Source organism: Manihot esculenta, chromosome 14 (genome assembly GCF_001659605.2).
Source record: "Manihot esculenta cultivar AM560-2 chromosome 14, M.esculenta_v8, whole genome shotgun sequence".
Classification (NCBI taxonomy): domain Eukaryota; kingdom Viridiplantae; phylum Streptophyta; class Magnoliopsida; order Malpighiales; family Euphorbiaceae; genus Manihot; species Manihot esculenta.
Window position 1 is genome coordinate 3,866,315 of NC_035174.2, and position 23,569 is coordinate 3,889,883.

Genomic DNA, 23,569 nt, shown 5'->3' on the forward strand with positions numbered 1-23,569 from the left:
TTCTTCTAGTTTGTGATTATCTATTCTTTTGATTGAGAGAAATCTTTTCATTTCTTTTATTATGATCACGAGAATTAATTATTAATTTTTCAATTCATTTTATCATGAAAAAAAATCCCAATTTCATTTCAATTTTTTAAAAAATTTGGATATAAAAAATTTCAGTTATGAATAAGTTGGTATGAACGAATTAAATGGTTTATATTTAAAGACTTAAATTTAAGTATGTGAAAATTAGATTAGGTCATAAAAGTTTTAATTTTCTTGGATAATGTAATAGTCTTTTTCTTATTTACAATAAAAAAAATTGATGATAGTAATAATTTACCATTTTGAATTATGAATTTTCTCTTTTGGCAGATCCTATTATCCATGTTATGGATAATACTATTCTCAAGTCCGGAATAGTACCACTTGAAAGGGATCAGTATACGTGTTTTTGTGGTGAATAGCGGAGGCCTTTTCATATTTCAATACCTTTGAGGCTTCTGTGGTGGCATCAATCAGCTCCTTGGATGCTTCCTGCGCTTTCATCTAGGTGATGGCGTGGGCTTGCGCAGCTATCGCCGTTTGCTTCTCCTCGAGCTTTGTGGGGAGAGCATCTTCATTAGAATCTATTTCGAAATGATAAATATAGGGTTCAAACTTTTGAGATTGCGTTTGACAGAAAAACCAAAAAAAATAAAAGTCACGAAGAATAAGGAATATCAGAGAGAGAGGTACCCATTACACCGGTGATCCTGTGAGGTTGACCAAGATATTTTCCTCGCCGGAAAAGACATATAAACTATAAATGTTCGAAAAATTATATGTAATATTATATGAAAAAAATTATTTTTTAGTCTCTTAAATATAATATAATTAATAAATTTAACTCTATATTTATAGAATTTAATAATTTCATCATTTAATTTTGTTAAAATTTAAAATTTTTTTAGAAAATAGTCTAAATTTTTCATTTCATTTAAAAAAAAAATTTAATGAAGAGGGGATTTTTTTTTTTAAATCATGAGAAGTAAAATAATATTAAGTTACTATATTAAGTAATAATATATGAATGTAAGTCAAATTAATTATCCGAGTATAATTATAATAAATATATAAAACTATGTTACAATTAATAAAAAATGAAAAGATTTGATTTTTTATTGTTTGATATTACACACGTTAAAATAATAATATTATGGTCCACAATAATATTCAATTTCTAATATTGATCATATACTATAATTAGTAGAAGTTTTCAAAATTAAATTTCTAAAAAAAAATTAGGTTAAATTTAAATAAATATTAAAAGGATGGTAAATAATAGACAAATATCGATGGTTTTATTATTATTATTTTTAACCATTCGTGCATTAAAGATATCCGAGTGTAAATATATATGACTATTGCGTGGGTCACCATGTCATATTCAGGGCCCACCACGGCCCAGGCAGGAATCTTACGCGCTTTACTAAACCTTTGGGTCGGTTAGTAACCGCCACATTTCGGACGCCCGGGCTACTTTCGCAGAGCGGGCGCGGCAACATTTGTGGATCACTATTCCCTCAAGCCCTAATTTAAAGAAAAATAATAATTAACAATAGCAATAATCAGCAAGCCCTGGAAACAGATTGAATTTGTTTTCTGTAAGTGCAATTTTATTCTTCGTTTCATCTGAGAAGTGCCAATTCCTGCTACGTTTTCTTTGCATTGTGTTTTTGTTTACTTATGTTTCTTTAACATGATTTTTTTTTTTCGGCTGTCGTTATGTTTCTTTGGTAAAATAATTTATCAGTTTGTTTCATGGATAAATTTTATTAATTCTTTCTCTGGTTCGAGCTGATTCTTTCTTTCTTTCTTCTTTTTCTTTTGTTTTTATTAAACAACTGATTCATTTGTTTCAGATGTTTTAACGCTTCGCTAAAAAGAAGAAGATGTTTTAACCATTTTTAACTCTATACATCAATATCAACTATTTTAGCTATTATTTGTTCGGAATCGCTTGCCTTTGAATTTTGTTGCTTGAAGATGCTTGTCCTTGGTATTTGATCATACGTTGGTTGAATTCTTTGATTCGTATGATCACTTGGAGAAAAGGCAGTAGCGTGAGAGAAAATGATTGAACATGTTTGGGAAGGAAATGTAGACGACTTGAAAAGCTTGACGCTTTAACGCCTTCTCTTAGGATGGTTTATGGTTTGATATTCTCTAAATGGTCTAGGGTATTAATGTGGTGGCTAAGTCGCTCTTTTCTGCTTCTGAATGATATTGAATTTATCCATGTACAAAAGAAGTAAATATTGCTCTTATAGCATAATATTTGATGACAGAGATTATGAAGGCAGGTGTTGTGTTGTTTGGCCTTGAGAAAAAAAAATGTTGATTGCTGGAGTTTGCTTACGGAAGATCTAGCATCTATCCCTAGATTTGGTTTTAGATCGCCTTTCTGATATATGATGAACTTAGATCATTTGAGGGGGAATGAAGACTTAATTTCTTCTTTATCAAGTTTTCTTATAATATTTTGTGGAGAGGTAGTTTATCGATGGTCTGGATTTTTCTATTGTTTGCAAACAATGTCATTGCAAAGTCTAGATTAGTTATTTGTCTACGTGGGTTTCTTTAGAACAGCACGCTATATATGAAGATGTATATTTTGTATAGGCATGCAGAGGCCAATTCTTATACTGTTTGTTCTACTGTTACAGGCTTCTTGATTTCAGAAGCAATCGTTCGTTTTGTGCCTCTTGTCAAGGATCTCAACTTTGTCAATTGAAGTGATGGTACATATGATTTACGTTTTCTTCTTTCTCTTTCTTTTCCTTGTGCAATATGACGTTCTGAAAGAATTAGTTTAGCAAATACTGCATATGTTAGGTTTGTGTTAGCTAAAGATGAAGATATTGTTTTCCTTGTCAACTTCGAAATAGCGACGATGTAAAATATCTGTTCAATACTGGAATTATATAGTGAAAAATGTAGTTAAGATGGATTAACTTGCCTTTTGCACTTGCAATATGTTCTTCTCGTGCCTGGCATTTTAGGCACTCTAGGCTTAGCTTGCTAAGCAAGACAGGCTACACTTGTCACAATTCAATAGCTTGTTTTTGTTGAAACCCCAACAGAAAATTTGGTCTGACCATATAATATTTTTACCCAATGAGTCATTGACTCTGTACTTCCAATGCTTCTGAATGTGATTTGAATTGCATGAGTCAGGTTGGCCCTTTCTTTTTTAATAAAATTAAAATATGATAGCTATGCTACTTTTGGTTTCTTAGTATGTCATCCATGCGTGACTTCATTTTCTTGGATAATGCGGCTTATGTTATTATCTTTTTCCTCATTTTGCAACCACTGTCTTCTCAGTTCCAATTAGTTGTCCAATTCCATCCACCTCCCCAGTCCCCACCCCCCCTCCCAAAAACAGAGAAGGGGAGATGGGAGGAATGTTTTATTATTCTCATAGGACTAGATCTACCATATGGGATGTTGAGTGAAGGATTGGTAGTAGAATGCCTACTTGGTTTCTGAATATGTCATCTTCATACCTCTACAATAAGATAAATGGGGAACAAAAAAAGAAATTATTACTTTGTTAATTGCATTCTTAAAGGATGACAGAGAGAGAGAGTAACGCGACTGGTCCTTTATTCTTATAGGACTATCTTATTCACCATTCAGGTAGAAGGTCGGTAATAAGATGGTTACTTCTCAGAGAGTGCTGATATTTCCCCTACTTCAGGCACACCTTTTTCCAAATAGTAAGAATAACAAGGGGAAGACAGGAAAAGCCTGTAATGTAGTTAATTTTCTTTTATTTCTATGTTCAGGCTGCTAAGATTCTTGCAAACTTGATTGTGATGGGCTCTGGAATCTTGGCAAGGGCATTTGTTCAAGGATACCGTCAGGCACTTGCAAGTATGTTTATCTTGCTAACAACTCCTTAAGGGATATGTTACAGTTCAGTGCATTTTTGGCCAATGGGCTTAAATCTCCTAACATCCGTTGATTTACAAGTCGACTTTTTGTGATCAATTGCAGATGCTTCTAAATCTGGTGTTGCCCAAGAAACAGTGCAGAATATTAGGAGAGCAAGTAAAATTATGGCTGAACCAGAAGCACGGCAGATTCTAGGTGTCACGGAGCATTCAACATGGGAGGAAATCTTGCAGGTAAAGGCTTCCTATAAAAGCATATCCATGATGGAAATAATATTTAATTATGGATGGAATTTGAATTTGATTGTAACTGCAATTTGCGTTTCCCTTCTCCAGCACGAACTAGAACCTCTTATAGGTCAATGTTCATTAATCAAATTGGTAATAAGAAGTTAATAGTTTTGCAAAGATTAGTGTTTTCTAAACCCTACAAAATTTATATGTGAAAAATGCTCTAATGATTATTAATAGAAATACAACCTATAAAAATTTAATAGATTAGTGGATGTTAAAGAAGATGAACAGCATTGCTGTCTGGTTCAAATGAATTAAAAATATAAAATTCAATCCAATCACTTAGAAATGAATTAAAAATATAAAATTCAAATGAACTTGTGTTTGGTATGATACAACTTAAAATGTAGAGTTCTATTAATTCCATGTACTTCATGTTTTCCTCAATAAAAAAGATCTTCCTAAACATTGTATTGGATAAATTTTATAATTATTATTAATTTAAATTAAGTTATTTTTATTTTTAGAATATCCTTGGTGTATATATGTGTGTGTGTGTGTGTGTGTGTATATATAGCAAGTTATAAGTTTATTTTAGTTGTGCATAAATTATGTTTGAAGTTTGTTCCGATTATTTATGTTATGCTTCCATTTGTTATGTGAGTGATAGGGTGGGATGGAAGGAGTAGAGAATGCTGGAATTATAATTTGGACATTTTAGTCCAAAAAATGCTATTGCTTTAATTTTGTGGATTCATTTGAAATTGCACCTATTTTAATAGGAATTGGTTTGTGGAATTAAAATCAATATTCTTTTCAAACCAAACACAGAGAATATGTATATTTTGCAATTCATTTGAACCAACTATGGTGGGAACATAACATAATCAGTTGCCTACAGAACTATAAAACGATATGGAAGTTATTATATAGAGCATGTAAATTGTGGATGAGGGTTAGGTTCTGGATTTTTTATTCTTTTTCAATAGCATAGGGTCAAATCTTTAAATTGGAGCGCTGATGATATGTTACTGGTTGTAGAAATATGATAACTTATTTGAGAAGAATGCTCAGAATGGAAGCTTTTACCTGCAATCAAAAGTTCATAGAGCTAAAGAATGCTTAGAAGCAGCATACCAGAAGAAAGGTCAGGATGCTACTAATGCATGAGTTCATCAAGTTCGGCTGCACTTCAAAATTTTTCATTTATTTGCAGTTGCATCTACGCAACCTTTTTGATCTCCTAGAATTTGATAAAAAAAAAAAATACATCCTAGAATTAACCTCCTGGATTGAATGTAAAGTTTATAGGTACTACTCAAATATTTTTACTTTAATCTGAACCCTTCCAAATCCTAAATCTTTCTTGATTTGGTTGTAATTCCATTAATGGAGTAAACTTTTGTACATCGGAATGTCTCAGATGATTTTGAATTCCTCTTGGTCGAAAATGAATCCAAGTTGTATTAATGACTCCTTGTTAAATAATAATTTTTTAAGTTAAAAAAATTAATAAATTTTATAAATTTTTTTTATTTCAAATAAAGCGAGTTGTTGATTTAATTGATTCAATTTTAAATATCATTACTTAAAAATCATCGAATGATTAAAAATATAAAAATAAAAGTAAAAAGCATTCTCAAAAGAAACCAAACTCGATTAACTCAAATAATCTAACGAAAAATTCTTTTCTTCATGAATCTTCCTTTCCCTTGCTGTTTCCTTTAATAACCATCAAATTTTGTTTCATCTTTCTCTTTTTCTGTTTTTTCTCTTTTATGGCGTCATTTATGTCTTTAACCACTTCGACAATTTCTAGTCCGCCTCGTCATGTCTACATCTATTTATGGTAACTTTGCAGCCTAGAACACATCATGTTGTGTTTGTGTCATCCCAACATTTTTTGACAGCTCACCGACTTGCTGTTTTTGTATTTTCAAATCACTATTTTTAAAAATATTTCTTACACATTATTTTTTATAAACCAAACCAAATCACGTCTGCCTCTGAAAAAAAGTAACTGAGGTGCACGTGTAGTGAAGTGTTCTATGATGTAGCTTTTAAGACAATTCTAAATCGTTGTTCTTTGCTTCATAGCGACAAAGAAGAAAAAGAGAAAAGCAGCATTAATTAAAATTTAAAAGTGGGAATTGGGAGCTTCCGAACTCCAAAGCGAAACTTAAATTACAGGGCAAGAATATGGGCCGGACAACAACAGCCGAAAAGTTTGACACTTGAAAAGCCTACATACTGCTTCGGCTGTAAGAGGCGCCGCCGCGGTAACCCTTGTCTTAGTTGGATCCACACTACTACATGAACTCCCCCACGACCACGACTCCTATTTTCGCTTCTCTTTCTCACGACCAATCATGCTTTTACTGCTCCACCACTATCTTCACCCAACATTTCCCACTGGATTCTGATTTTTTATTTTCTTTACTTATATATGTAAATTTCCATTTTTATTTCTTATTATTTTATTTTTTATTTGAGTCCTTATTTTTTTATTAAACTTTCATTGAAAAATATAAATATATGGACCAAAACATAAAGACTTTTTTGAAAAAATCCTTTTTAGTAGTATAGTTTTTTAAAGTGAATTTCTAAAAATAAATAAGATTTTAGATTTCGTTTAATTCATGAACTAAAACTAATATTTTATCAAGAAATATAAAGCTCTACTGAGATTCTTTGAATTGTGATAGCCGTTCAATTAAATTCTAAAAAATTAAAATAAAATAATAATATTTATTCATTAAAGCGTAATTGGGACTTAAAGACAACAGGTATGGAAATATTATGTTGACCTGGATGGATGCCGGATTAAAAGTGAAACGTGGATATCACCAAACCACGAAGCCGATTGCGTACGTGGAAGTGGATTAATTAATCTTTAACATCTTTCCTAGCCCTTCCTCTCCACAGTATTACTGTTTACTGCTCTTTCAAAAATATTACCCTATGATATGGCATATTTATTAATTAATAAAATATTATTAATTTAAATTTAAATATAAAATCTACAATAATTTTGGCTAATATCTCATTCGGTATATCCATATATATAAATTAATTAAGATTATATATATAATTCCTAAGAGACTTTATGAATTTAGTTTGATGAGTTAGTAGTCAAATATTAAAATATGTATTTTCTTTTTTAAAAAAAGTTAAAAGCTTTAAAAATATATTTACTAATTTAAATATAAAAATAGTTATTTTTCGATACCAATTATCTCACTATTTCTATTTCACAAAACAAAATATTTGATAGAAACGAAATCATAAAATGTTTATGTTGATGGGAATATGCTGATTGACTTGATTATGTTAAGAAAATCTGAAATTTTCAAGCTTTATATATATATATAAGAAAATTTGTAGCATAAAATGAAACCTACGCGGGTGGGGAATTAGTGCACAAAATAGACAGGCAGGCACTGTACTGATCAGACAAAAGAATAAAAAATCTTTTCTTTGTTGAGAAATGTGGGGGAAAAATAATGATTGAAATATAGAAATTGGATGATGTTGGGATGGTAGGTCTTTGGCTCTTTCGGTTTTCGTGGATTCAATCTCTCTCTTTTATATCATAGGTTTCAAATGTTTTCTTTATTTAGAAGTGAACGGTGCCGAAAAGTAAATATGTAACCATCCATCCTGAAATCTTTAAGGACTTCACTACTCTCTCATAAAGCTATTATTTTCCATTTACAAACCTACTTTCGCTTTTTTTTTTTTATTTATTTCTCAAATAAATATTCTTTTCATATGTATTACCAAATTCATTATACTATCTCCTATAACAATATATGGAAAATTTAATTTTTAATTTCACATAAATTCAATGAGAAATTGCTAAGTTCAAAAAAAATACATACGCAGAGTGTTTTTTATATTAAAACAGAGTTTACTTTTCATAGTATTTTATTATTTTTTAGAGAAATTAACTAGTTAATTTTTATAATATAGTAAAATTTACTAATTAATTTTTTTATTTTGAAAAATACATTAAATTATTTTTGATATTTTAAAAATTTTACTAATTAATTTCTTCGTTAATTTTTATCGTTAAATATTGTAAAAAAATTTAAAATATTTCTAATATGAAGAAATTAATAAATAGACTTTTTAAAAATTTAAAAGTTTAATTAGTAAATTTTTGTAAATCATAAAGATTAAACTGATAAAATTAATGAAAAGACTAATTAGTAAATTTTTAGATATGAAAAATATTTTAATATATTTTTTAAAATAAAAAAATTAATTAGTGAATTTTATAATATATATTATAAATACTAAATAATAATTTTTTTTATAAATATTTAATATTCTATTCGATATATTTTTCAGAAATATACATGTTTTACAAATTAATTAAATGAAGAAATGTGTGCAACTTAATTACTATTATATTATTATTATTATTATTGTCATTAATGAAATGCATTAATTTAAATAATTAATTAATTTATACATACACGTGCATAAAATATATATATATATAATTGAGAAAATGTTGAATCTCATAATCATATATATTCATTTTCTATATAATAGTTTATATTTGACCAAATTTGTCTTTTTTTTTTTTTTAAAATTTTAATTCAGTATATATATAATATTAACTTGAGTACTTATTAAGATTTCTGGTAGAAACCAAAAACAAATCGATGGATGGATCTTAGATCAGAAAATGGATTTCTCGACAATGGTCAAAGCTCAAATGTAGAACATCTTCCAGAAGTCAGCTGTCTAATATGTGAAATGTAGAAGCTCTTACCATTTCCAATAACGCGTAAATGCAATATTCGCACACACACTTTGTCCTTATACCCATATTTATATTTCGGATTCGTCTAAGTCCTTAGCCGATTTTCATGACAATTTGCTCTTCTCATTTCATTTTCACACCAATCTCCATCTATATGATTTTCACATTCAAACCCTGCATCCTCACTCATCATCTACTCCATCCGAACTTGTTAGAAGACTCCATCTCTATATATAGATTGCATGGATTGGATTATTTTTTCAACCAAACTATTCATTATTACAAAAAGCGTTATTACAGATCATGAGCGATCAGTTCCAGCTCCTTGACGGCAATGGGAATCGGAGGTATTGTTTCACGTAAAGATTGCTTTTGGGTTTGTATTAACGTTTAAAGAAAGACAGATTCCATTCAAACGTGAGAACCGTAGCAGTCACAGCGCAAAGAAGTACGTAGACATATATAGAAGGTTTCTCTAATCAATATCATCATTGTATGTGTAGCTATGGAGAATGTCTTCATTAATTATTGTACTATTGTTCTCTGATGTTGTTTTCTATATAAAACTCAAGCACAAGATCAGTAGAAGCCTTTCTTGCAGGAACTAGAATCAACAAACAACACTAGTTGATTAATTACTCCAGATGGGAAAGAGGTTTGACAAGCAAGAAAATTAACTAATTAACCCCAGAAGAAAAAAGAAAAAAAAGGAAACCCTCGCAGGAAATTAACGATAAAACCAAGCAAATGAAAGAAGAAGAAAAAAAAAGAAAAACAAACATCATTATCATAACCGGAAATTTTCAACTGTTTCTCAAGTATTGAAACTTGTTTGCCTACGTGCTAGTCTCTTCCATGAGCAGAATCAAAGTTCCTCCAATTCGTAGCAGGAGGATTAGAATGAGAGTACGGACTCCCAAACTGCATTGAAAATCTTACGAGTTCTTCTTGTTGATGAGAAGGTGCAGATGATGAAGACGAAGACGAAGACGAAGATGAAGATATAGCTGATGAAGTCCGCGAAAGAAATGGCTCTCTATTATAAGGACCCGCAGGCACAGCATAGTTAAGGCCATAGTTCCCACCTGGAAACATAAACTGTGGATACTGAAAATTACTTGAGCATGGTTCTTGTGGTGTTTGTGAAGGAACAATAACTCGATGTGTCATTTGTTGGGTTCCAGCATGCAAATCTTGGCGATTAGTCAAGAAGCCTAATTGGCTTCTGCCTTGAACTCTTTCGGGGAAGTTAAGCTTAGCTTTACTTCCTTTAAACCTAAGAGCAGCTTCGTCATAAGCAAGTGCTGCAGCTTCGGCGGTTTCAAAAGTACCAAGCCACACTCGAGCTGCCTTCTTTGGGTCCCGGATCTCCGCAGCCCATTTGCCCCACGGTCGCTGCCTCACTCCTCTGTAGTGTCTTCTCCTAGTGTTCCCTTCAAATTAAAAGACAAAATTTCATTGAGATACTTTCCATATCCCCTCCGACAAGAATTCTTTGTTTGCCAACGAACTTAATATATAGGGTTACAGGAAACATATATACTCGTATTTTTACTATTTAATTTTCATAATTTCTAATTAAATTAGGGTTTTTAATTTATCATGACACCATTAGTGGAGATTGGAGGGAATTATTAAACAATAGAAGTATATACATAAATATATACCTTGATCTTGAACCGGCTGCTGTGGTGGATCATGCCCTAGTGTGTTTGATGGGTGTACTGTTGATGGATTTTCATGAACTTGAAGAGGATTATTATTGGTATTTCCAATGACTTGAGCTAGGGCTGAAACTATTGCATTCATGTCTTGTTGAGATCGAGCTGAGTAGATAGGGAAGATGTGATCTTCCTCTTTCTCCTCCTGTTCATCGAACGAAAGGGACCTCTTCCCATGATTTGGATCCACTTTATATATAATTTTCTGGCAGCTAATTAAAGCATGCAAGAAGGAAATGAGAGGCAATTTCTCTGGCTAATTTGCTGCTTCTATGAGTGTTTATATATAATATCAAGAGAAAGAGGCCTGGCTATAAGCATCAAGATCAAGAAAAAGCTAGCTAGGTAGACAATACGGAGAAGAAGAAGATAGGGTATGTGAATTATAGATGACGACTTTATACACACAAAGATAAAAAAAAAAAAAAAAAGAAAAAAAAAATCTGGCTAGTGTGAACAAAGCTCTGTATTGGAGCTGGAGTTTTGTTACTTTCCAGTGGATGTCTTTTTTTTTTTTTTAAAGAAATTTTATTATATCTTAAATTATAATTAGCATCTACGGATTTAAAATTTTCGAGATGAAGTTTCAAATTAAATTGAATTCAGTTTATTATGAATTAATTGTTAATATAAAGTTATACATATATATAGTATTTTAAAATTGACTTGAAAACTATAAATATATATAAAAATAATAAATTCAATTTACTTAAATTTTCTTTTCTTTAACAATTTTCAAAGATTTTTATAAAATGAATTAATATAGGATATCAAATAATATATATATATATTAATAATTTATATATGTGTACAGTGGGTTCCAAGAAGCCTTTGATGTTTGTGATAAATTTTGACGGTGGGTTCACACAGCTTTAAGATAAGAAAAATCTATATTCTTCCATGTCCTTACTTTAATCCTAAAACATCAAATATCATATATATATATATATATATATATACTTCTCTATTTCTCATTCATTTAATTTAAATTTAAATCTCAATTTCACCTAAATAAATAAATTAATAATAATAATAAAAAATTACTATTTAATTCTGAAAAAATTTATTAGTTAATTTTTCAATTTTAAAAAAATTACATTTAAATGTTATTAATATTTTAAAAAGTCTATTAATTAATTTTTGTATTAATTTTAACCGTTACGTATTTTATTATTTAATTTCTATATAGAGTATTTTAAATTTTTTTATAATATTTAATAGATAAAATTAATTAGTAAATTTTTTAAAATATTATATTAGAAGGGTTATTTGTAAATGTAATGAGTGAGTTTGAATTAACATGAACAATTATCTTTAGTATTTATCTTATTAAAAATATTTTTTTATATAATTGAAAATTAAAAAGGAATATATTTTAAAAGATTAACATCTAAGAGAGTTCTGAATTAGAAAAGGGCAGGAAATTCTAAAACTCATCTCTCACTCTCTGTTACAATGGTTAATGAACCTATATCACTAACAAATTTTTTTCTTCGTAATTCCAAGTTGTTGGAAATAAAATGCAAACTTCAATCTTATGGTCTCACAATTGAAGCTTGACATGGTTTTGTCACAATCCCACATGTTCAAAGTCTTTTAACTTTTTAATGTCTTCGTCAAACTAAGCAGCTATCTTGCGCCATATGCTCAGTTATCTAATTTATTATGATTATTTCCAAGACAATTTTATTTTAATTTTTAATAAAAAAAATGAAAGTAAAATAATAATAATAATAAAAAGTTTGGTTATGCTCAAACTATGAGGGGAGGGAGAAGGTTGAAAATGAAAAATGGGGTTAGTTGAGTTGGACCTACATCATAATCTTCTAACTAACCTAATTCCCTTGTTTAGGAAGTGGGGATGATAGAGAGAAATTTGGAATAAAAACTCTCCTGGACTCAATAATAATAATAAAAAAAAACATTCAGTATTCTCACATGTTTTTTTTTTTAAAGGTAGTTAAAATTTTGTGAATATAAAATATGATATTGTTAATATACCGAAAGTATTTTATGAATATTTCGATTTTAAAAATAGTTAAGAAAATAAAGGGAAAAAACATAGCTTGGTTTCGCTTGTTTTCGGAAAAATCCAGAGCAATGAGTCAGCTGGAGCGGGCCAAGCAAGCTGTTAAATATCTATCAATTTCTAGTTTTTCACAAAAAATGAATACGCGTCGCAATTAAGTAACACCATATTTAGGAAATAGAAAATCTATAAAATAATGAGAAGTTTTAGAGAGTACCTAAATAACGTATTTATATTTGGTAGAATTTATGATTTTTTAAAATAAAATTTCCAAAAGTTGATTTTCAAAACTCTGATCTTTCAATTCAACAATTTAATGATTAATGAATTTTTTTTATAAAAAAAATTCAAATATTTTTTTAAAAAATTTCACTTATTAGACTTCATTTGAAATTACCTATTTTATAAATAAAAAAAATTCAAAATATTTTAATTTTTATTTAAAAAATAAAAAATATAAAAATTTTCACTGTAAACTAGAGAGTTGAAAATTTTAATTAAATTAATTGTTTTTTGTAAAATTATTAATTGCAAACAAAGGGTTAAAGTTTAACAAACAAATGAAATACCTTATTTGCTTGATCCCCTTACAAACAAAGCAAAAGAGGACAAAAGAACAATGTGGAAGAGGAAATAGCATATCATTTTCAAACTGAACTATGCAATTCACATTAGGTCAAAAAGAAGAAATATTTGGACAAGAAATCGCCAAAAAAAACAAAAGAAAACATCAAAACAGGCAAGTAAAACAATAAAAAAAGATGGCATTGCAATTCTGACTTCCTTCTTCACATTGTTATTCAGCCTTGCAAGATATGCATGGCCACTTAGGTTCCACTTCACTCCTTCCGTAGCTGGCTGCATTGGATCGCACGTTCAACTATATATTCATCCTTACTTTATTCCACTCTGCAAAAAGTCTTCATTTATCTGTGCAAACCTTTTTTCGAGCCGAGAAGAGAAAAGACGCCGTTTCAAGCTGGGAACAATGTAAAATTCGTCCAGCCCTTACCCAGATCACAGGGGATGGTGAGGCTAACTCTGGCCAATTGGCATGACGCTTTTGTTGACTTGACATATCCGAGAGAACGAAGCGATGTTACTTGCAAACCACGACTGCGTTTATGTACAACTTCTTTACAAAATCAAACAGAAGGTTGAATATCCCTGGATCGCATGTAGGTTAGAAATTGACTTGGTAGTTCAGCTAGAAGTGCCTGAACCACAGAAATTTGTCCACCTGCAAATATTTCAGCATGCGCTATCAATAAACTAAAAATAATTACTTGACCATTTATTTATCACAGTAATAAATTTTCTTACTCTGTACGTTCCGGAACGGTACAAACTGAACTATATCACGTGAAGCCACACGTCCAGTTGAACTTTCAAGTCTCTCTCCGTTATCAGCATCTAAAATCTGTGAAACAGACAAAAATTGGGAGGAATTCAAGTAAGGCAATTGAGGTTTCCAGTGGCATAACCATCTAGAATCTAAAGGAAACACAAGTGCTTCTGTAATAACATATTCTGGCATAGAAAGAGGTATAAATGTGGAACTGTACCTCCATCTCTTTGAAGTCAGCTCCCCCAACACCAACAATAAGAATTGATAATGGTAGGTCAGATGCCTTCACTATGGCATCTTTTGTTTCCTGGAGATCTGTTACAACCCCATCCTAAGATATTCAACATATTTCAGAGCAAAGAATTGGTACCATCAATTTAACAAACAAAAAGGTTATTCTTCAAAGATATAATAGTAAACAATGGCAGACTGCTACATAATTACATCCTATCAGAGTAAGAAATTACTGCTACATGGTGATGCAATCCATAAAATTGATAATTATGTTAGCGAAAGTTTAATACAATACAAGGACAAATGTTCAAGATTTCCTGTCGGATTCTTACCGTAATGATTAACAAAACAAAGTATTTTTTCCCTCCATTCGCAAGAGACTGGCTAGCAATTAGTGCGGCAGTGCTTATCACAGGCCCAAAAAGCGTTGGACCTGCTAAAGAAACATTCATGAGAGCACTAGTATATGTCATCATAATTCCTTGGATTCCTTCAACCTGAGAGATATAGATGCTTAATCAATAGGCATGTTGTGAGTACAAGCAGAAAAATAAAGGGTAATAAGACAAAGTCTAGGTATTTCACCTCACAGTGATTATTGCTTCCGTTCAAGTTAAAACAATGAGAAACTGGACCATCAATTGGCCGTGCTCCAAATCCCCAGGCAGGGAAGCGTTTGTCTGAATCATAAAACTGTAACACTTCTCCAACTTCTACAATTGCCTGAAATACAAAAAGGAAATATAGAGTTCGTGGCTCATATTTAAAGAATAGTACACTTAAAGCTCTGAGCAAATGTGGGGAAGGGGCTGGTTTTGCATGAAGGGGCAAAGCATAATGCATTTTAATAAAGAGCGGTGTTCTATAATTTCAGCTTTCCTTCCTTCACACACACACACACAAGTGCTTTGTGGACTTGCACACATTGCTGAGACAAACTTTTTTGTCATCACTTTTCCCTTTCTAATTGAGTTTGTTCTTGTTTGTGCATCTTGTGTAAATTTTTCTAACAGACCAAGCAGTAACACGTGTCCATTAATGATAGTGATTAAGAAAACATTAAATATGGAAGATAAGAATTTCTTACTTGCTGGTATGCATTTAACCGTCCAGAAGGATCAAGATAATGCAAGGAATCAGGGAGGCGGGGATTTCCGTTTGAAGCTGGAAGATGAAAAATGAAAGGCATAACAACATATTAGGCACCTATAACCTATAAATGTCCAACAAAGGTGATATGACGTGAACAACGGGAAGAGGGAAATGGGAAATGATATAGGAATCCAGTAGTGATGACTGCAAAATAAAGATGGAAAACCTTAATGATAAGATGATAAAACACCTAAATATCATGATTATATGTTGTATTAAAAGGCTTAGAAGTTAGAACTTCCTCCAGCTTTAATATCACAAATCAACAAATAGCTATGGATCTTTGACTCATGAACACACTAAACTTCTTTCATCTGCAAGTAGCTTACACTTTAGCAACACTGATTATAAGTTATATGAGATGATGGTATAATAAAGTGGTGCAATCGAACAATAAATTACATATCATTACAAGTCATGGACATGAGTAACGATACAATCTCACTGCTCTGATGTTGTATGAGTGAACAAATATAAACGCATCGAATGTTGCATATAATTGATGACTTGTTAGGATAAATCTCAAACTCAAGTACCAGTGAAATCAATAGCGACCATGAAGTTCAGCTCACATCCTCCCTTCAAGTAATCCAGAAAAGTATATTGAATGCTTTCGGAAAACTTGTCTACAAATAGCTGGCTTTTCAAAACCTGTATAATTAGGCAGTTTAAGGTAAATAATGGTCCGGAATGAAATTAATTTGCTTTGCATAAACAGACCTTCTTGTGATCATGACCAACAGCAGTGGGTGAAAAAAAGTTTTCACCTTCTCCACTGGAACGTAGCCTTTCCAAGTCTGCTAGGGATTTTCGAACTTTTCTGCAAATTAACAGATAAAGGAAGCACCAAAAACATTAAGGCATAAAGAGTTGAAGGGAAGAAAAGGAAAGAAGAAAATGAGCTCTTGATCTACCCAATCAAATCATGCTTGCCGCTACTGTTGAAGTTGTAGCAGTCTATCACCAGTGGACTATCCTGCAGGTTGAATTGAAAAAAGAAAAGAAAAGTTTGCTAAGACTTATATATAAACAGGTGAGCAAGCAGGGCATCTAAGGCTCTAAGCAACAGACATCATTAAAAAAAGGCACATTCAAAGAAGCTGGCCAATTTTGGAACTCCATTTTGATAAAGGCACATTCCATTTTCTACATTGTTGTTTCTATCTAATCACAGAAAAAATAATCTAAAGAAAGGGAAAGACCAATTTCAATCTTTGGCTTTTAAATGCAAAGATGTTTGTCTCCACATATCCTAGATACTAGAAAGTAGAAGTGAAAAGCATCCCTGGCTAGAAGTAATTAGATTCAAACAACCAACCAACCATTAGTTGCCCACAAAAATCCCCGTTTAAAAATTTCATTTCCATTTTTTATTTTTTATTTTTCATGTTTTTTCAGATGCTGAATTTCTACGAGATAATAAAGATTCAGAATTTCAAAATCCAAATCAATATTCCCTTTACCTTGCTCCCAACTTGTTGAACATTCAAAAAGATTGGTTTCCATATTGGGTTGTGATCATTCTTTAAGACTTCCGTTTTACACACAGAAATAGGGATCCCACTCTCAACAGTTTTTGAGATTACCAGAAAAGGGTTCTGCAGATAAAACACCAAACCATCATTTATCTTTCTAAAAAATATGAAACAAAGAAAGAGAAATAAAAACTTAACAACCCATACAATTCTTGAGAACAGATCCTTATGTTCCAAATCTGAACACCTTAGTATCATCTCTGTTGTAGTCTTTGAGCTAATGCATTCCTCAGCATGTACAACAAGCTGCCCATGCCGCAGATGGCTTGATAATGTAGAATCTTCTTTTTGTACCAGATCTAAGGTCAGTGACCTATTTGGTCGAGTCAAAATCTGCGTGGAGAAACAAAAAAATGTATGCAGTCAGCAAATTCAAATTTAATTTCAGCACTGGAATTTTAGTTTTCTTATATGTAACCTGGTTGCTAAGAACAAACTTAAATTCTTATCATATGTTATATAAGATGTTTAAGGAGCTTGGTAATGGAATACAATGGAATATATTTCCTGCTTATTAATTTTTCTGAACAACTCCTTTGTATTAGTTCTATTTTATTTTTCCCGTAACATTCTGTAATGGTCTACCAAATATGGCATTAGATGTCAGCCACCATCATAGACTGTAAGGATCCCTCTTGCTAGACTAAAATTACAAGTTTTTGCATTTTAGTAGAAGAACGTTGAGGTTCTCATTATTTAGTAAGTATACAAGAAAATGTGGCATAAGTTAGGATGGCCTTTATGTCATACCTCAGACAAAACACAAGATGCTTCACCTAGAAATTGTTGCTCATCTAGCTTGAGCATCTGCAATTGTTAAATCATTTGTTAATTATAATTCCATTCAGTCAAATGAGAATAACAGAAAATCTTTAATGGGATCACTTGAACTTCTAACTGAATTTATATTCGTGATATCCAAACAGCATATGCACATAATTATAGATCTGTGAACACCAGTCAAAAGCTTAAATCACCAAGAAGTCAAAGAAATTCTTGTCGATGCATTTCTTCAACAGCCAGGCTGTCTTCCCTTAGCATGGAAGGCTAATGTGTAAAATCATATGCAAATATATACTAGATAAGCCATAATGTGCAGGAGTGTAAACTCCAGAAAAGTACAAGAATCACCTGGTTGAAATTTTTGTTCCATGATTCATTACTAGCTTCAAATAGTTTTTCACAACCTCCCCTCATCACAGTTATCTTTACCAGGAAAAGTGTAAGTTTTTCTCTCATATTGCATTAAAATGCTAAAAAATGGGAAAAAATGTATTCAAAAAATTGTCAATTACCCAGGAAGTAGTTAGTTTATTTGCAATAAAGGACAAAAAGTTACAATTCAAAAAAACCTATTTTGAAGATACTGTTAAACCTACAAGTTCAAGCTTATAGATAAAATATGTTTCTTCATGCTAAGCTTGTTGGCCTTAGAGTGACGCGAAACCTTGTGAGCTTAGATAACAAGAGGGGGTACCCAAAATTCAAACTCTGCACATTTTGATTATAGGGGCTCTCAAACTATGATAGGCAACTACTCAACCTAAAAGCCCAAACTTAAAGGTTAACCATAAAATTGCATGTAAAACAATTTCCTCTACAATGGCAGCAATGAAAGAAAGAATAGACAAACATAAAAATATACCTTTACATCTATATCATGAAATTGAGTGTCTACATCATATACATGAAACCTGTCATAAATTTTACATGTTAAATTATAGTGAAACCAATATAATGCACGTATGGTTGAAGGAAAAAAAAAAGAATTCCAAGCACTGAACTTACAGCAAAGTTTGTACAACTTCAAACTGGAATGTCATAGTATATTTCATAATCCATGTGGGATTCAATGAATTAAGAACTACCTCAGTGCGGAAAACTTCAGAAGGTTGTCCATCTCTTTCTTTTGTATAAACAACCACCATAGGATCACTCTAAAGCAAAGAAAGTTACATGAGAAGAAACAGAACATACAAAACATTTTGAAAACAGTAAAAAATCTGCAGCCATCGTGCACAATTTAATATGTCAAATAAGTCCCTGTTGATGTCCTAACTTTCGACATCATCTTCATTTCATATCTCTTTTGGTGCCTTGTGGGTTGTGGCTCTAATAATTCCCTCCATTGCCACATCAAAGGATTACTCAAGGATAGTTTTTGTACACAGTTAGATAACTGATAATATAAACCTAGCTTCTCCTGGCCAAATGGAGAAACCCATTCCATTGAATGCTGAAGAAATGACACACTTGATGATTCCCTCTTAACAGTCATGTACTGATGGCATAAAACCGTTTTCTACTCTGCTTAGGGATGTCCACCAAACAAGACCCTATGCCAAAGGTGCTATGAATTCATTGAGATGATCTTGTAATTTCTACCGTTAATGGTAACTTTGTTTAATGAAGTTCACAAATGGTAGCACTTCTACAAACGATTCAAGGGTATATACTTAATGCTTAATTCCACATACATTACTTTGCTAAATGCTTCCAATAGCATTCCACTTTAATGAACATTACTATACACATGACCACATGTTATTGGCTGAACTTTCGAATAAATGAAAATTGTCACACAACTTCTGAATTCCTTAATCTAATTTAATAACCCAATATTGTTCAAAAATCCATTACGGCAGCATCTGACATATACTTTTACATCAAAATGCAAAAATTTATGTCCAAGTAGAACTCTCAAACAAATAAAACACGGTGTCTTAAAACATAAGAAAATTAAATAAACTGTTGAGATTATTTTTGTATGTTGAAATTATTTCTGTAAATAGCCTAGATTTGTAGTGATAATTAGGAATATGATTGTGTGATATGATTGGGATATGATTAGACTATAATTAGGGAATTAATTTATTTTCTTACCTAGTATGTATTCTTGTAAGCAGTATATATACCCTAATTGGCTTGATGGGAATAATCAAGTATTTTCTCTAAAAACTTTTGCTCTCTCTTTCTTCTTTTCATCAAAGGTTTCATAAACAAATACAAAAAAAAAGCTTTCCAAGGAAATTATATGGCCACATATAAAAGATTTACACAATAAGCAAATTTTTATGAAAAACCATAAATTCATCATGCCATTGGTGGCCAGTGAAAGAAATTTTCAATCAATGTAGTAAGAAGGCTGACAACAAACCTTAGATAGCACATCCCGGTCACGCAAATTTGTAGCAGAAAATGATAGCTGCACATTGTTTTACACGTACGAGTCAAGGGGAAAAAAAGAAGAAAAGAGTAAGCTAAGAATGAAAATTTGATGTATATGGCGAAATGAGAAAAATAATTTACCAACTGCATACAATCTTATCAAGAGCAATATTTTATCTAAGTAATCACCTACGGGGCCCAACTCTCTGATTATATTAGTCCCCTAGTCCAATTTATGGTGGTTACTTTAAGGATAACCATTACTTAAAGTCAATAATGATTCTCAAAGTTAAAATAACATTTTCAGAATCTAACAAAATAGTTTTTGAAAAACAGAAGGTTGTTTCGGGTAAAACTGAACAATCAATCAATTGTCATATAGTCCGACTCCTGCTCCATTAAGTTATGAAATTAATACTTATGTCAAAACTATGCTATTTCATAATAATAACTCATTAACTATGCAGCACTTGATGGTAAGTAGCAACTGTAAGATATGCAAAAATCACCCTGCTTGAATGTGAACCCTATTAATATCTTGAATACCTAAACCTAGTTAAATTTCACATTAAACTACCTAATTCATCCTAAACCTGATTATTATTATCATAAATAATACTCGAATCCATTTAATTTTTATACATTGTAAGTAGTACTCTTACTCTATATAAAAATATTTTTCACTAATAATTTATATTTTAAAAATTTAATACTTCTATAAATATTTAAATTTATTTTTTTAAATAGAATATATATATTTACATATATAAAAATTTTATAAATAGACAGATGTACAATTTTGTCCCTAGGTATCACCATTATTACAAGTTAATCCCTATGTTTTGAAAAACTCATTAAAAGGCATCTAACTTTTACCTCCATCAATTATATAGTCCTTTCCAATTTTCTTTGTTTCTTCTGTTAGAGGACCATGAAAAGACTACCTTATCAATTAATTCTCTCTACCTTCTTTCTCAAGCACAAAATCGTTTCTACCGATTCTAAAGCTCACTTCCCTTCATTTATTTCAAGTTTTCACCTAATAATCTCCAATCTTTCAAGCTAAATAATCCATAAACTCAAGAACCAAATTCTAGTGTGTATACTCATCATCTTATTGGAGCTTGCCTCATCGCTCCCTAATGAGCGAGTGCTCAATGATGCTACTGAAGTCCTCTTATTATGCGCACCAAAAATGCAGCTTAGCAACTCAGGGAGGGTCAAACTGACTAAGCCTATTATTCTCCTCGGTGTATTGAAAAATTTGGCATTCGCAAGGATAAGTGTTGTGGAGTATGATGTTCGCTGGTGGTACAACTGATAGTGGTGGTAGTGGTGGTGGTGGTGGAGTGAGTGGCATCCATGGATTGTTACTTCCTCCACTATTGCAACCGTTTTTTAGCCAATTTAGAGGAATCACTTCTGATCATCATCACTATAATCAAATCCCACAAATCCATCAGTAACAATCTCTTAAGGATTTGCCACCTCCATTGGTGGATTCTCTGGGTCTCGTCTTCCAACAAGAACTCAAGGCAAAGAAGAAGAAGAGCAAACAACATCCACAACAAGCCATCTTTTGCTTCTTCTGATTCAGGTTTTCCAATTCAGGGTTTTTTTGTAGCTTTTTATGATTTTATCCAATCCTAGTGTTTGTTTCACTTTCAAGACTGAGTGAGCTTCTAAGCTCAACTTTGTTTGATCTCTATGTTGGATCAGGTACATTTTGAGTGTCTTTCATATTACCTGTTGTGATCTTTGAGTACAAAAGGCATAGTGGGGAGCGAGGAGAACACATAGAGAGAAATAATGGCAGGAGAGAGGGTCATTTTGAATTTTAGAAAATCTCTTTTTTGACCAATTTTTTAATGGAAGAATTAATAAAAATTGAATGGAAGGATTATATATGTGACAGAGTCAAAAGTAAAGGACTTTCTAGTGAGTTTCTCAAAATGACAGGAGTTGACTGTGTAAAAAACAAAATCGTAAATCTCCCTTATAAAATTATCATAAGGCTACACTTTTTATATTGAATTAATTATTTATATACACAGGTACCTGACACAAAAAAAAATATTAATAATAATAATTACACATCCAAACTCATCCTGGTCATACCAAAAAATACCCAAGCCAGATAGGTAGCTTCAGTTTCTATTCAGTTAAAAACTCTTCCTGTAGTATCCCATGACTTTGTAATTAGCTATAAGCCGCTAAAAATCAAAAGCTACAAACTAAAGCCAATTCAAATTGCTAAATACAAAATGCAAAATAAAGATAAAGAATGCCGCTCCTAGACCTCTAAATTCTGGATTCAGCGCATTACATCTTCATAATGTACTTCAAAAAGCTCCTCATTATTAGAATTTAGAGACAAGTATCCCTGAATCCAGTTACACTAAAATCAGCCCTCACCTACGCTTATTAACGAAATAACAGAAAATAATTACAAAAGCAAGCGAAACACGCAAAAACAAGTAACTACCTCGATCTGAGAAAAGATACCGTGGAAACCACGAGACTTGAGGTAGTAATCGACGGCATCATTCGCAGCAGCAGCGCCACTAGCAGCCCCACGGAAGGTGCCACCGACGGCAGCCCTTCCGCCGCGATCGTCGGAGCAGCAATTCCCCATCCCAGCGCCACCAGAGAAACTCAGCAGCAGAACTCCCAGAATAAATGGATGAAAGATATAAAAAAAGGACAAATGGGAAAAATAAGAATAAAGGGAAGAGACGAGACGGAGAATCCTATTTCTGAACTTTGTAGTTAGCGAAGTTCGACACAATTGTGGGCCCCACTCTCCCTCCCAGTCTTCGTCTAGGTCTATCCGTTCTCAGTCCTTTTTCAGAAAAATGCGTCTAATAGGATCTTTCCGCGAAGCAAAGAGCTGCCCGTGACGAAATTACCTTGGCGCCTTGATATCATTAAATAAAAAATGTATTTTTAAAAATAGTTTCTAAATTTTAAAAAATATATATATAAAAAAAAAATTAAACCAAAGAGATCCGCAGACTACAGTAGCTTTGAGCGGTATGCGACTGGGCATGATGACTGGATTAAAAGTTTAACGGCCTTTGCCGTTATTATGACCGTTGAACGCGGTTCAACGACTTCAAGTTTGAATTATGGAAGAAAATATTTGCCCCCGCGACTGCTGAGAAATTATCCGACGGCGTGAAATAGGCGGTATAACATATAGATTAATTTTTTAAGTATTTTAATTATGTAATTTTAATACTTTTAAGTATTAAAATTACTTAAAGTCTTAGCATATTATTAAAATTATAAAACAGTTAAATTAGAATTATGTTATATTGAATAATTATTTTAAATAATTTTCATAAATTCTTCATAATATTTAAAACTATATGCTAAAAAAATAAATTTCAAGTATGTTGCTTGTGTATATGTTTCTTAATTATTGCATGGATAGCAACCGCCAACC

At 31.7% G+C, this 23,569-nt stretch overlaps 3 protein-coding genes across 6 annotated transcripts; 1 reads left to right on the top strand and 2 right to left on the bottom strand.

The window, feature by feature from the left end:
• Window positions 1–1,477: 1,477 nt before the first annotated feature.
• On the top strand, window positions 1,478–5,569 carry LOC110631046 (mitochondrial import inner membrane translocase subunit PAM16 like 1). Its single transcript, XM_021778751.2, has 5 exons — window positions 1,478–1,631; window positions 2,694–2,768; window positions 3,819–3,906; window positions 4,030–4,160; window positions 5,202–5,569. Exons 2-5 carry the CDS (start codon window positions 2,766–2,768, stop codon window positions 5,328–5,330), a joined length of 351 nt encoding a protein of 116 aa, XP_021634443.1. The 5' UTR covers window positions 1,478–1,631; window positions 2,694–2,765; the 3' UTR covers window positions 5,331–5,569.
• A 4,131-nt stretch (window positions 5,570–9,700) lies between these two features.
• On the bottom strand, window positions 9,701–11,007 carry LOC110631047 (ethylene-responsive transcription factor ERF115). Its single transcript, XM_021778754.2, has 2 exons — window positions 10,602–11,007; window positions 9,701–10,367 (listed from the first exon to the last, which is right to left on the bottom strand). Exons 1-2 carry the CDS (start codon window positions 10,741–10,743, stop codon window positions 9,778–9,780), a joined length of 732 nt encoding a protein of 243 aa, XP_021634446.1. The 5' UTR covers window positions 10,744–11,007; the 3' UTR covers window positions 9,701–9,777.
• A 2,299-nt stretch (window positions 11,008–13,306) lies between these two features.
• On the bottom strand, window positions 13,307–23,020 carry LOC110630793 (protein BONZAI 1). 4 transcript variants are annotated; one of them, XM_021778377.2, is made up of 16 exons: window positions 22,607–23,016; window positions 20,111–20,158; window positions 18,742–18,890; window positions 18,599–18,647; window positions 17,704–17,760; window positions 17,101–17,286; window positions 16,882–17,016; window positions 16,333–16,394; window positions 16,139–16,238; window positions 15,955–16,069; window positions 15,354–15,430; window positions 14,852–14,989; window positions 14,599–14,763; window positions 14,250–14,363; window positions 14,008–14,104; window positions 13,307–13,924 (listed from the first exon to the last, which is right to left on the bottom strand). In XM_021778377.2, exons 1-16 carry the CDS (start codon window positions 22,754–22,756, stop codon window positions 13,830–13,832), a joined length of 1,737 nt encoding a protein of 578 aa, XP_021634069.1. In that variant the 5' UTR covers window positions 22,757–23,016; the 3' UTR covers window positions 13,307–13,829. The 4 variants fall into 4 exon arrangements, 3 of the variants coding, with proteins under 3 accessions (XP_021634069.1, XP_043806158.1, XP_043806159.1); XM_043950223.1 differs by lacking the exon at window positions 17,704–17,760 and having other exon boundaries at window positions 22,607–23,017; XR_002490421.2 differs by lacking the exon at window positions 13,307–13,924 and having other exon boundaries at window positions 14,250–14,347; window positions 22,607–23,020.
• Between the last annotated feature and the right edge of the window lie 549 nt (window positions 23,021–23,569).

Excerpts from the sequence above, each read along its gene's own strand:
- LOC110631047 (XM_021778754.2), bottom strand. The coding sequence starts at position 10,743 with ATGAATGCAATAGTTTCAGCCCTAGCTCAAGTCATTGGAAATACCAAT. Across the intron at positions 10,368-10,601 it reads GCAGCCGGTTCAAGATCAAG|GGAACACTAGGAGAAGACAC; the intron begins GTATATATTTAT and ends TTTAATTTGAAG.
- LOC110630793 (XM_021778377.2), bottom strand. The coding sequence starts at position 22,756 with ATGGGGAATTGCTGCTCCGACGATCGCGGCGGAAGGGCTGCCGTCGGT. Across the intron at positions 18,891-20,110 it reads ACCGGGATGTGCTATCTAAG|AGTGATCCTATGGTGGTTGT; the intron begins GTTTGTTGTCAG and ends TCTTTGCTTTAG. Across the intron at positions 16,395-16,881 it reads TTCAACAAGTTGGGAGCAAG|GATAGTCCACTGGTGATAGA; the intron begins GTAAAGGGAATA and ends TTCAACCTGCAG.
- LOC110631046 (XM_021778751.2), top strand. Across the intron at positions 3,907-4,029 it reads ATACCGTCAGGCACTTGCAA|ATGCTTCTAAATCTGGTGTT; the intron begins GTATGTTTATCT and ends GATCAATTGCAG. Across the intron at positions 4,161-5,201 it reads CATGGGAGGAAATCTTGCAG|AAATATGATAACTTATTTGA; the intron begins GTAAAGGCTTCC and ends TACTGGTTGTAG.